The sequence below is a fragment of the Eurosta solidaginis genome, chromosome 3 (genome assembly GCF_040869045.1).
Source record: "Eurosta solidaginis isolate ZX-2024a chromosome 3, ASM4086904v1, whole genome shotgun sequence".
Lineage (NCBI taxonomy): Eukaryota > Metazoa > Arthropoda > Insecta > Diptera > Tephritidae > Eurosta > Eurosta solidaginis.
Genome location: NC_090321.1, coordinates 55372340 through 55385470, shown reverse-complemented (window position 1 = coordinate 55385470; position 13131 = coordinate 55372340). Strand labels below are relative to the sequence as shown.

General features: G+C 39.7%; 1 protein-coding gene across 5 annotated transcripts in view; it reads right to left on the bottom strand.

The window, feature by feature from the left end:
• LOC137243743 (uncharacterized) overlaps positions 1-8587 on the bottom strand; it is a 128811-nt gene extending 120224 nt beyond the window's left edge. For 4 of the 5 annotated variants that reach the window (XR_010950596.1, XM_067771796.1, XM_067771799.1 and 1 more), the window contains exons 1-2: positions 8444-8587; positions 8288-8385 (exon numbers count right to left, since the gene is read on the bottom strand). Coding sequence is in view for 4 of the 5 variants with exons in the window: in XM_067771796.1 (XP_067627897.1) it covers positions 8288-8385; positions 8444-8477 (132 nt within the window). In the remaining variant the exon portion in view is untranslated. The remainder of the gene's footprint in view (positions 1-8287; positions 8386-8443) is intronic. The other variant, XM_067771797.1, reaches the window with a different exon arrangement.
• Positions 8588-13131: the final 4544 nt, after the last annotated feature.

Here is a 13131-nt window from a genome sequence, read left to right as displayed (position 1 = left end):
ACTAAATCTATCTATTCTATGCGTGCCCACTGATTGCAACTGATTCAGCTATACGTTATACACTATGGCCATCAGAGGGTTGTGTCTCCGCTTTTCGGTACACCCTGTGCTGTAGCTAGTTATTTAACCACTGCCCCTAGATGGGTCTCCTAAGCATTATCTAAGCGAGGATAAGCGTTTTTTTTACGCGTAAACGTAAACGTATACGCTTGTAAAAAAAAACACAGCTGATGCTGTAAGTATACACGCGCCAGTACTGAATAATACATTGGGTCGGTGTTGCACATGTCCTACCATATATATGCAGATTTTTATACTCAGATGAGCAGAGCTCGCAAGCGGTACCCCTTAACGGCATAAACTAATCGAGATAGATACAAATTTCTATATATCAAAATGATCTGGGCAAAAAACGAAATTCATTTAGCCATGTTCGTCCGTCCGTCTGTCCGTGAACACGATAACTTGAGTGAATTTTGAGGTATCTTAATGAAATTTGGTATGTAAGTTCCTGGGCGCTCATCTCAGATAACAAACAAAATCGGACCATAACCACACCCACTTTTTCGATATCGAATAACTGAAAAAGTGCGATAATTCATTACCAAAGACGGATAAAGCGATGAAACTTGGTAGGTGGGTTGACCTTATGATGCAGAATAGAAAATTAGTAAAATTTTGGAAAATGGACGTAGCACCACCCACTTCTAAGAGAAGGTAATTTAAAAGTTTTGGAAGCTGTAATTTGGCAGTCGTTGAAAGTATAATGATGAAATTTGGCAGGAAGGTTTCTCCTATTACTATATGTGTTCTAAATAAAACTTAGCAAAATCGGATGACGAACACGTCCACCTTAAAAGAAAAATGTAAGTCAAATTTTAACAAAAAATTGAATATCTTTACAGTATACAAGTAAGTTACGTCAACATTCAACTCCAGTAATGATATGGTGCAACAAAATATAAAAATAAAAGAAAATTTGAAAATGGGCGTGGCTTCGCCCTTTTTCATTTAATTTGTCTAGAATACTTTTAATGCCATACGTCGATCTAAATTGACCAATCCTTGTGAAATTTGGTAAGGGCATAGCTTCTATGGCGATAACTGTTTTCTGTGAAAATGGGCGAAGTCGGTTGAAGCCACGCCCAGTTTTTATACACAGTCGACCGTCTGTCCTTCCGCTTGGCCGTTAACACGATAACTGGAGTAAAAATTGATATATCTTTACTAAACTTAGTTCACGTACTTATATGAGCTCACTTTATCTTGGTATTAATAATGGGCGAAATCCGACTATGACCACGCCCACTTTTTCGATATCGAAAATTTCGACAAATTAAAAAAAATGCCATAATTCTATACCAAATACGAACAAATGGATAAAACATGGTGGTTGGATTGGTTTTTTTACGCAAACTATAACTTAAGAAAAAAACTTTGTAAAATGGATGTGACACCTACCTATTAAGTAGAAGAAAATGAAGATGAACAGAAAATGCAGGGCGAAATCAAAAGCCCTTGGAATCATGGCAGGAATACTGTTCGTGGTATTAAATATATAAATAAATTAGCGGTACCCGACAGATGATGTTCTGGGTCACCCTGGTCCACATTTTGGTCGATATCTCGAAAACGCTTTCACATATACAACTAAGAGTCCTCCCTTTTGAAACCCTCATTAATACCTTTAATTTGAAACCCATATCGTACAAACAAATTCCCAGGGGTGACTGGTCCACCTTTATGGCGATATCTCGAAAAGGCGTCCACCTATAGAACTAAGGCCTACTCCCTTCTAAAATACTCATTAACACATTTCATTTGATACACATGCCATACAAACACATTCCAGGGTTACCCTAGGTTCATTTTCCTACATGTTGATTTTCCCTTATTTGACAAAGGATGAATGAAAATCGTTCCAAAAAAGTCAACCCTGGTCTACAATTTCGGACTTTAATCGGACTCATAATTAAGAGTGTTTCGAAAATATTTTAGGGGTGATTTAAAAAAAAAGATAAAGAAATACCTTCAAATTTAACCAAATTTTCATATTAAACAAAAAAATATTAAAATAAAACAAATTGATAGCTGAAGAAAGATAGCAAAGGCAGGTTGCTCCACTTTTTAGTACCACCATTTGTATGTATCCATGAAAAAGACAATTTTGTCTCCAAAGCTCTCAGCTGAGTATGTAATGCTCGGTTACACCCGAACTTAGCCTTCCTTACTTGTTTATTTTCCGAATTTGGAATAGTGCTCTTTTATCTGCGCAGTATTTATCTATTTAAAAACAAGTAAGGAAGGCTAAGTTCGGGTGTAACTGAACATTACATACTCAGTTGAGAGCTATGGAGACAAAATAAGGAAAATCACCATGTAGGAAAATGAACCCAGGGTAACCCTGGAATGTGGTTGTATGATATGTGTATCAAATGGAAGGTATTAAAGAGTATTTTAAGAGAGAGTAGGCCATAGTGCTATGGATGGACGCCATTTAGGGATATCGCCATAAAGGTGGACCAGGGCTGACTCTAGAATAAGAATTTGTTTGTGCGATATAGGTAAAGGTGTTAATGAGTATTTTAAAAGAGAGTGTGCCTTAATTGTATATGTGAAGGCGTTTTCGAGATATCGCCATAAAGGTGGACCAGGGGTGACTCTAGAATGTGTTTGTACGACATGGGTATCAAATGAAAGGTGTTACTCATTTTAAGAGGGAGTGGGCCTTAGGTCTATCGGTGGACGCCTTTTCGAAATATCGCCATTAAGGTGGGCCAGGGGTGACTCTAGAATGTGTTTGTATGATATGGGTATCAAATGAAAGGTGGTAATGAGTATTGTGGAATCAGCCTTCTTAATATCGCATATAAGGTCCTTTCAAGTGTATTGTGCGAAAGATTGAAGCCCACCGTGAACCGGCTGATTGGACCTTATCAGTGCGGCTTCAGACCTGGTAAATCTACCATCGACCAGATTTTCACAATGCGCCAAATCTTGGAAAAAACCCGTGAAAAGAGAATCGACACACATCACCTCTTCGTCGACTTTAAAGCCGCCTTCGACAGCACGAAAAGGAGCTGCCTATATGCCGCTATGTCTGAATTTGGTTTCCCCGCAAAACTTATACGGCTGTGCAAAATGACGTTGAGCAACACCATCAGCTCAGTCAGAATTGGGAAGGACCTCTCCGAGCCGTTCGAAACTAAACGAGGTTTCAGACAGGGTGACCCCCTATCGTGCGATTTCTTTAATTTGATGCTGGAGAAAATTATACTAGCTGCAGAACTTAACCGCACTGGAACAATATACTATAAAAGCGTGCAATTACTGGCATATGCTGATGACATTGATATCATCGGCCTAAACACCCGCGCTGTTAGTTCTGCTTACTCCAAGCTGGAAAAAGAAGCGGTAAAGATGGGTTTGATGGTGAATGAGGACAAAACGAAGTACCTGCTGTCATCGAGCAAAGAGTCAGCGCATATGCGCCTTGGCAACCACGCTAATGTTGGCAGCCATAATTTCGAAATAGTAAAAGACTTCGTTTATTTGGGAACCAGCATCAACATTAGCAACAGCATCAGCACTGAAATCCAGCGAAGAATCAATCTTGCCAATAAATGCTACTTTGGACTAGGTAGGCAATTGAAAAGTAAAGTCCTCTCTCGGCGAACGAAAATCATACTCTACAAGTCACTTATCGTACCCGTCCTGCTATATGGGGCAGAAGCATGGACCATGACAACAGCAGATGAAGCGGCTTTGGGAGTGTTCGAGAGAAAAGTTCTTCGAAAGATTTATGGACCTCTACGCGTTGGCGATGGCAAGTACCGAAGAAGATTTAATGATGAGCTGTACGAGCTATACGCAGACATCAACATAGTCCAGCGAATTAAAACGCAGCGGCTGCGCTGGCTAGGCCATGTTATGCGAATGAAAGATGATGCTCCGGCCAAGAAAGTGTTTCTATCGGAACCCGCCTATGGAAGCAGAGGTAGAGGGCGGCCCCCACTCCGTTGGAAGGACCAGGTGGAAAACGATTTAAAATCCCTTGGTGTGACCAATTGGCGCCGGTTGGCGGAGCGAAGGAGCGACTGGCGCGCCTTGTTGGACGGCCATAACCGTTTAGACGGTTAAGCGCCAATTAAGTAAGTAATGAGTATTTTAAAAGGGAGTGATCCTTAGTTCTATAGGTGGACGCCTTTTCGAGATATCGCCATAAAGGTGGGCCAGGGGTGACTCTAGAATGTGCTTGTACGATATCGGTATCAAATGAAACGCGTTAATGAGCATTTTAAAAGGGAATGGGCCTTAGTTCTATAGGTGAACGCCTTTTCGAGATATCGCCATAAAGGTGGAACAGGGGTGACTCTAGAATGTGTTTGTACGATATGGGCATCAAATGAAAGGTGTTAATGAGTATTTTAAAAGGGAATGGGCTTTCGTTCTATAGGTGAACGCCTTTTCGAGATATCGCCATAAAGGTGGACCAGAGGTGACTCTAGAATATGTTTGTACGATATGGGTAGCAAATGAAAGGTGTTAATGAGTATTTTAAAAGGGAATGGGCTTTAGTTCCATAGGTGGACGCCGTTTCGAGATATCGCCATAAAGGTGGACCAGGGGTGACTCTAGAAAGGTGTTACTGTGTATTTTAAAAGGGAGTGGGCATTAGGTCTATAGGTGGACGCCTTTTCGAGATATCGCCATTAGGGTGGGCCAGGGGTGACTCTAGATGTGTTTGTACGATATGGGTATCAAATGAAAGGTGGTAATGAGTACTTTAAAAGGGAGTAATCCTTAGTTCTATAGGTGGACGCCTTTTCGAGATATCCCCATAAAGGTGAACCAAGTGTGACTACAATGTTTGTACGATATGGGTATCAAACGAAAGGTGTTACTGAGCATTTTAAGAGGGAGTGGGCATTAGGTCTATAGGTGGACGCCTTTTCGAGATATCGCCATTAGGGTGGGCCAGGGGTGACTCTAGAATGTGTTTGTACGATATGGGTATCAAATGAAAGGTGGTAATGAGTATTTTAAAAGGGAGTAATCCTTAGTTCTATAGGTGGATGCCTTTTCGAGATATCGCTATAAAGGTGGGCCAGGGTTGACTCTAGAATGTGTTTGTACGATATGGGTATCAAATTAAAGGTATTAATGAGGGTTTTAAAAGCGAGTGGCCCTTAGATGTATATGTGAAGGCGTTTTCGCGATATCGACCAAAATGTGGACCAGGGTGATCCAGAAAATCATCTGTCGGGTACTGCTAATTTATTTATATATGCAATACCACGAACAGTATTCCTGCCAATATTCCAAGGGCTGTTGATTTCGCCCTGTAGAAAATTTTCATTTTCTTCTACTTAATATGGTAGGTGTCACACCCATTTTACAAAGTTTTCTAAAGTTATATTTTGCGTCAATAAACCAATCAAATTACCATGTTTCATCCCTTTTTTAGTATTTGGTATAGAATTATGGCATTTTTTTCATTTTTCGTAATTTTCGATATCGAAAAAGTGGACGTGGTTATACTCGGATTTCGGCCATTTTTTATACCAAGATAAAGTGAGTTCAGATAAGTACGTGGACTAAGTTTAGTAAAGATATATCGTTTTTGCTCAAGTTATCGTGTTAACGGCCGAGCGGAAGGACAGACGGTGGACTGTGTATAAAAACTGGGCGTGGCTTCAACCGATTTCGCCCATTTTCACAGAAAACAGTTACCGTCATAGAATCTATGCCCCTACCAAATTTAAGAAGGATTGGTAAATTTTTGTTCGACTTATGGCATTAAAAGTATTCTAGACAAACTAAATGAAAATGGGCGGAGCCACGCCCATTTTGAAATTTTCTTTTATTTTTGTATTTTGTTGCATCATATCATTACTGGGGTTGAATGTTGACTTAATTTACTTATATACAGTAAAGATATTAAATTTTGTGTTAAAATTTGACTTTTAAAAAATTTTTTTTAAAAAGTGGGCGTGTTCTTCATCCGATTTGACAATTTTTATTTAGCACATATATAGTAATAGTAGTAACGTTCCTGCCAAATTTCATCATGATATCTTCAACCACTGCCAAATTACAGCTTGCAAAACTTTTAAATTACCTTCTTTTAAAAGTGGGCGGTGCCACACCCATTGTCCAAAATATTACTAATTTTCTATTCTTCGTCATAAGGTCAACCCATCTAACAAGTTTCATTGCTTTATCCGTCTTTGGCAATGAATTATCGCATTTTTTCGATATCGAAAAAGTGGGCGTGGTTATAGTCCGATAGAGATCTGAGATGAGTGCCCATGAATCTACATACCAAATTTCATCAAGATACCTCAAAATTTACTCAAGTTATCGTGTTAACGGACAGACGGACGGACGGACATGGCTCAATCAAATTTTTTTTCGATACTGATGATGTTGATATATGGAAGTCTATATCTATCTCGATTCCTTTATACCTGTACAACCAACCGTTATCCAATCAAAGTTAGTGCACTCTGTGAGCTCTGCTCAACGGAGTATAAAAAAAGCATGTACTTAATGTACAGTATTGTTGTACTTATGTACATATGTATATATCATGTTACCGATTTTTTATAGTTTCACCCTTTCAAACGGTTAAAAATATCGCATATAAGTTTTCGTCCCGGTTGGCGACCGCCGTGGTATGGTGGTAGCGTGCTATGCCTACCACACCGAAGATCCTAGGTTCACGCCCCGGGCAAATTCACATCAAAATTTTAGAAACAAGTTGTTTCAATTAGAAGACAGTTTTTCTAAGCGTTTGTATTTTTGCCTTGAAAAGCTTCTCAGTGAAAACTTATCTACTTTGCAGATGGCGTTTGAAGGCGGCACAAAATTTGTAGGTCCCGTCCCGTCAAGTTGTAGGAAAATAAAAAGGAGCACGACGCAAATTGCAAGAAAAGCTCAGCCTAAAATCTCTTCGCGCCTTACATTTATTATTATTTTTTAATCTGTCAAAAAGCTGCAAGTAAATTTAAAACCTATTTTAATTTGACTGACTCTGTGCCAATATCCCTCACTAGGGTAGGCACCTTGTCGTTGGTGTGAGGGCTTAGCCGAACTCCATAGCGCCCGACTATGAGGCGGAGCCGTTTATGACTGGCATCTACGCCGTTTCGACTCATAGGAGGGCGGCGGGATGTCGGTGACCAAGAACTGCCAACCCCCTAATCCAGGGTTATGCAAACCGTGCCTATTGGAAGATTTACAGACAGGGGATAAATTCGGCTGTATTCTAACGGAGCCTTCCCTATACCGGGCCACCTAGGGAAGTATTGATGGCCTTACTACAGTAAGGGGCGCTGCTGTGACGGACGGTATTTTCTCCGTATATAACACTGGATCGCTGAGCCCGCCTTGTCGACTCATTACCTAATTGTAATAAGGGCGATGATAAGAGGACTGAGTCACAAGCCAAGGACGACAAAAACGCATTAAGTGATGCGTCGGACTCGGGGAGCGAGAGTAGTGCTGACTCAATGAACTCCGTGTTGGAAAAGCACACAAATGAAGAGGGAGTAGAAGAGTGGAGAAGGGTAAGGAGCAGAGGAAGTAAAAGAGCTCTCTCGCAGTACCGTGCAGCACTAATAATTGTCCAACGCCTGGGAGCAGTGGCCGACCCAACAGAAGTGGAGATCGAGCGCTTGGAATGGGTCCATGAGGTGGTAGAAGTTGGTCGAAGGCAGTTCAAAAGGTTTGCTCTGGCGGGAACACAGCCTAATGGTGCTGCGAGTCTTACGGATAAACCTGCAACACAGTAAAGTAACCCTTGAGGGTACAAAAGGTGTTCTGCACAAAAATACCATGGATACCATCCCCGGAGGGACCCGCGGGTAATATTTTCGGTTTTTCGTTAATATCTTTTGAACGATTTAAACCTTTTATTATTAATACTGATGTCAAGACGCGTCGTTTGACACCTCTCTCGATATTTTTGGTACCGTATTAGCAGTCGACCCTTCAACTAAACTTTTACCTAACTTTCAACAGAAATAAAATTTTTCATTTCCGCTTTCGGATTGTTAAAACGGAAATCGGGACGCGTCTTTGGATACAACCTATGAAAATTTTTGATAAAAATTAGGTGGTGCACCGTCTTGTAAAACGTTACCAATTTTTATTATAGGTTTTCAAATTATTAATACTGATGTCAAGACGTGTCGAAGCGATTTATTACGCTTTTGCCTTTCTGCCCTCACAGGGAGCATACCTAACCTACAATTTAATGGAAGACTACAACGAATGTACTTACTTTATTTGGCGGTTTCTGAAAGGTCACATTGTAGACAGGCACTTTGTCTTCCGTATATACAATATTAGGATCCATCTTTGTATTACGCAACCCATAACCTGTTAAATTTAATACTAAAAATATATTAATAGCTCATATAATAAACTGATGATTTACCACTTCCTCTCTTATTACCGCGTCCAGTTTCCATTTTTGTTCTTTGTGAATGAAATAATCGTATTCCACCTTTGGAAGAGGTAAATTTTTAAGCCCCACAGAATTAAAATTGTTGCATACACAAAAAAAAATTATTGTTATTTAAATTTTTTCAAATTTAATGCTTGGGTCAGATGCTCAATATATTTCATAAAAGCGCAAGGTAGAACCGTTTTCTCTCAACCTAGAGGCACTACAATGCGCGACATTTCTTTTTTTTTTTGGATATAAGGTACGCGCACATTACGCTGCGCGACACGTATCGGCAGCGGCGCCTCACAGAGCGACATATTTTGGCAATTCACATTAAACGGCAATCGAGCGACACATTGCGGGAAAAGTTTGTGTTTATTTCTGTTTGCAAAATGGACGACACAGTTTTTGAAGCTGTAATTATTTCAATTTTGTGCAAAGAAGAGGAAAGGAATAGAAAAAGGTCGTGGCTATGGGTCCAAGACATCTCATCCTCAAGATATGAGGAAGGAGAGTTCCACACTCTTTTTCCCAGATTGGTGCAAAATTCTTTGCATGTATTCTTATGAGGCAATTCACACCTAGCGACAGCAGCACTGCGCGACACTTCCCAACGCGGCTTTTTTGCCTAGTTGATCAAATTTGCCGCGCTGTTCCGGGTCGCGCAGTGCTGCTGACGCTAGGTGTGAATTGCCTCATAAGAATACATGCAAAGAATATTTTGTAGTGCAATGCAGTGCTGCGTAGTGCAGCCTAATGTGTCCTTACCTATAAAAGACACTGCATCCGCAAGCGTCGTAAGGCAAGGTGCTTAAAAGAGCCCTTATACTACCTGGATGCCTAAATTACAATATCCCGTTACATCTTGTTTAGTATATAAAAATAAGGTTAGATTTTTCAATGGTACCACGCCAGATTTCAAATGACACTGATTCCTATTAGGAGTGCATAAAACCGCCCTAACTCCAGGTCAGGGAAGCATTGCATCTTCTAACTCCGCCAAAACGCCCGAGGGAAGCAAAGCAGCCAACCTTGAGGCCTATTTTACTTTTCCACTCAACGCAAAAAAGCCCGAAAAAATTGACTTTGAGTTGAGGACGACACCACACGTCCACTCACGCGGAAAGACAAGATCGGAATGACTACATTTCTTTGACTATTTGATGAACTTTAAGCGGGAGTCATTGGTGCCGTATGTCGTATCGCTGTAGTCGTATCCCTAACGTAATCAGCTGTTTATCGTTACGACGGTAAACCAAAAACCAATTGGTTGGCTAAGATACGGTTACGACCTTAGCGGCACCAATAACCAATTGCATTGATTCTCATAAGGTTGGTCGAATAAGCTGTTAAAAGGTTACCGATACGGTTACCGATAAAGCACCAATGTCTCCAGCTTTATCGCTCATTGCCACGTCACGTTGTGCTTTGTGACTTATAACCATAACCAGATAAAACAGCTGATCAAACCTACCTTATGGAAATCAAGTAATCGATTAAAGGGCGATTAATGGTGACTTATAACCATAAAGCTATAACCAGATAAAACAGCTGATCACACCACCTTACGGAAATCAATGTAATCGAACACTGATTTCCTTAATGGTGCCATACCATAACGCTAACGCCATAACCATACTATAGCCAACCAATTGGTTTTTGGTTTCTCGCCATATCCATAACCCAAAAATATTTGAGTTTTTGAATTTAATAACGTTTTTTTAATTTTATTCATTGTTTTGGATACGTTATTTTTTGTGGAATATGTTTTTTTTTAGTTGTTTGCGTTTTCTTAATCTTTATGAAACTTTCACGATTTTTAATTAAGGCACCACTAATCGATCACATTGGAGATGGTTATGGATACGGGTATGGTTACGAGTATGGCGTTAGGGTTAAAGAAGTTTAATTAGCCCTAAAATGTGAATAGCCCTTTAAAAACGCGAGCACTGCATAAATAATGTAAGGAATACTCCTTTGGGAGTATAAGAGTATTCCAAAACTAATCTGTATTCATACAAAAAATTAGCTCCAATTAACATTGCGATGTCCTAGGAGAGGAGTAGGTGATCCCGCTCTAGCTTTGTTTGTGAGTATTCCATACGTGAGAGTACTTTTCAAAGTACTTTCACTGTAGTACTCCATGGAGCACCCATAGAAGATCATATGCCAAAGTACTAAAGAGTAATTGTGTCGGAAAGAATTATCGGAGTGAATTTAATTTAAAATGAAGGTAAATGAAGAGGGGCAATACAACTTTTATATTTTTTGCTACGAATATTCTTATGTTATTTAGCATTTGCGTGAATAAAGAAACTAATATTTCTCTATACTATAGTATGTATACACAAAACCAGTGCGCGGTTGAATTTTATCAGAGTTGCCATAGAAAAATTTTATTATCAGTTATTTGTATGCAATACTTTACTTTTGGCAGCTCTGTTCGATCGTCATCGTGTCGTGATCACGGTCGTTAAAAAACGAGCAATGATCGGCTGATGGTGGTCCGCAAACACATTGCAAAGGGGTATTGTTAGAGTACTCCAACATGAAGAAAATGGAACACGTAATCCAACAATTTTTGCAGGGAGCTCCATGAGAATATTGAGGCCCGGTTTATCAGTGCGAGTTTAAACTTCAGTTAAAGTTGACTACAGTTTAACCTTGCCACTTTGGCCGCTTAAGCTGAGATGAGCAGCAGCATTTTATGTTATCGAACAAAGTGGCAAGGTTAAACTGTAGTCAACTTTAACTGAAGTTTAAACTCGCACTAAAAAACCGGGCCATTGTGAATCAAACTACCCTGCAAAAATTGTTGGATTACGTGTTCCATTTTCTTCATGTTGGAGTACTCTAACAATATTCCTTTGTAATGCGTTTGCGGACCACCATCAGCCGATCATTGCTCGTTTTTAACGACAGTGATCATGACACGATGACGATCGAACAGAGTTACCAAAAGTAAAGTATTGCATGCAAATAACTAATAATAAAATTTTACCTTGGCAACTCTGATAAAATGCAACAGCGCACTGGTTTTATGTATACATACTATAGTATAGAGAAATATTAGTTTCTTTATTCACGCAAATTCTAAATAACATAAGAATATTCGTAGTAAAAAATATAAAAATTGTATTGCCCCTCTTCATTTACTTTCATTTTAAATTAAATTCACTTCGATAATTCTTTCCGACACAATTCCTCTTTAGTACTTTGGCATATAATCCTCTGTGGGTGCTCCACGGAGTACTACAGTGAAAGTACTTTGGAAAGTACTCTTACGTATGTACTCTATGGAATACTCACAAACAAAGCGAGAGTGGGACCACCTACTCTTCTCCTAGGACATCGCAATGTTAATTTGAGCACATGTTTTGTATGAATACAGATTAGATTTGGGGCAGTCCTATACTCCCAAAGGAGTATTCCTTACATTATTTATAGAGTACTCCCGTTTTTTGAAGGGTAAGTGTGATATCTTATCTGTCAACTGCCTGACAGGATGTTCAATATGGCTACTTTTTAGCGTTTTGACAGGGTGATCAATATGGCGGTGCATAGGGCCGGCTATCTTCAGCGGGTGATTGAAAGAGATACAGAATGAGACAGTGATAGTCAATTACAAATCAGGTGATGCAATCACTTTGGAATTTTGACGTCTATGCAGAAGATATCACACTTAGTTTGATTCACAATGAACCGGGCATAAGAATATTTTGTCGTGTAGAGTAAAGGGCGAATTAATGGTGACTTATAACCATAAAGCCATAACCAGACAAAACAGCTGATCGAATCTAACTTAAGCGCCATATACACGACACGAACATTTCCGCGAACATTCCGCAATCTTGTTCGCAGCTTTGGCCATACACCATACGAACTTTTGGCCGAACATTAGTTCTCTTTCAGACAGCGATGAATACGGACAACAATTGTGCTGTAGCAATATTGCTCACTGTGGCAATTAAGCGTAAAAAAAAGAGAGAAGATCGCAAAAAAAGAATTTGGTGCAAAGAATGGTTTAAAAAACGAGCAGTTCTTCAATAAATTCACTCAGAAATTTTTTATTGTCCATTTTACTTTTCCGCGCACGTCTGTTCCGTTCAGAAATTACTACGATTATGAGCTATTTCTCCATACACGCACGAACAGCAAACACCACCATACACGACAGAAAAGGTCGCAGAAACATGACATAACGGGAATGTTCGCGGAAATGTTCGTGTCGTGTATTTGGCGCTTTAAGGAAATCAATGTAATCGAGTTAGCGTTAAGCCGGAGTCATTGGTGCCGTATGTCGTATCGCTATATCCGTATCCCTAACGTAATCAGCTGTTTATCGTTACGACGGTAAACCAAAACCCAATTGGTTGGCTACGATACGGTTACGACCTTAGCGGCACCAATAATCGATTGCATTGATTCTTATAAGGTTGGTCGAATCAGCTGTTATAAGGTTACCGATACGGTTACCGATAAAGCACCAATGTCTCCAGCTTTATGGTATGGCACCATTAATCGATTACATTCATTTCCATAAGGTAGGTTCGATCAGCTGTTTTATCTGGTTATGGCTTTATGGTTATAAGTCACCATTAATTCGCGCTTAATACCCCAAGATTTGTCCTTTGCTTTATGTCTATTCTAAGTAATTTTTGCTTAGCTAAGGATAC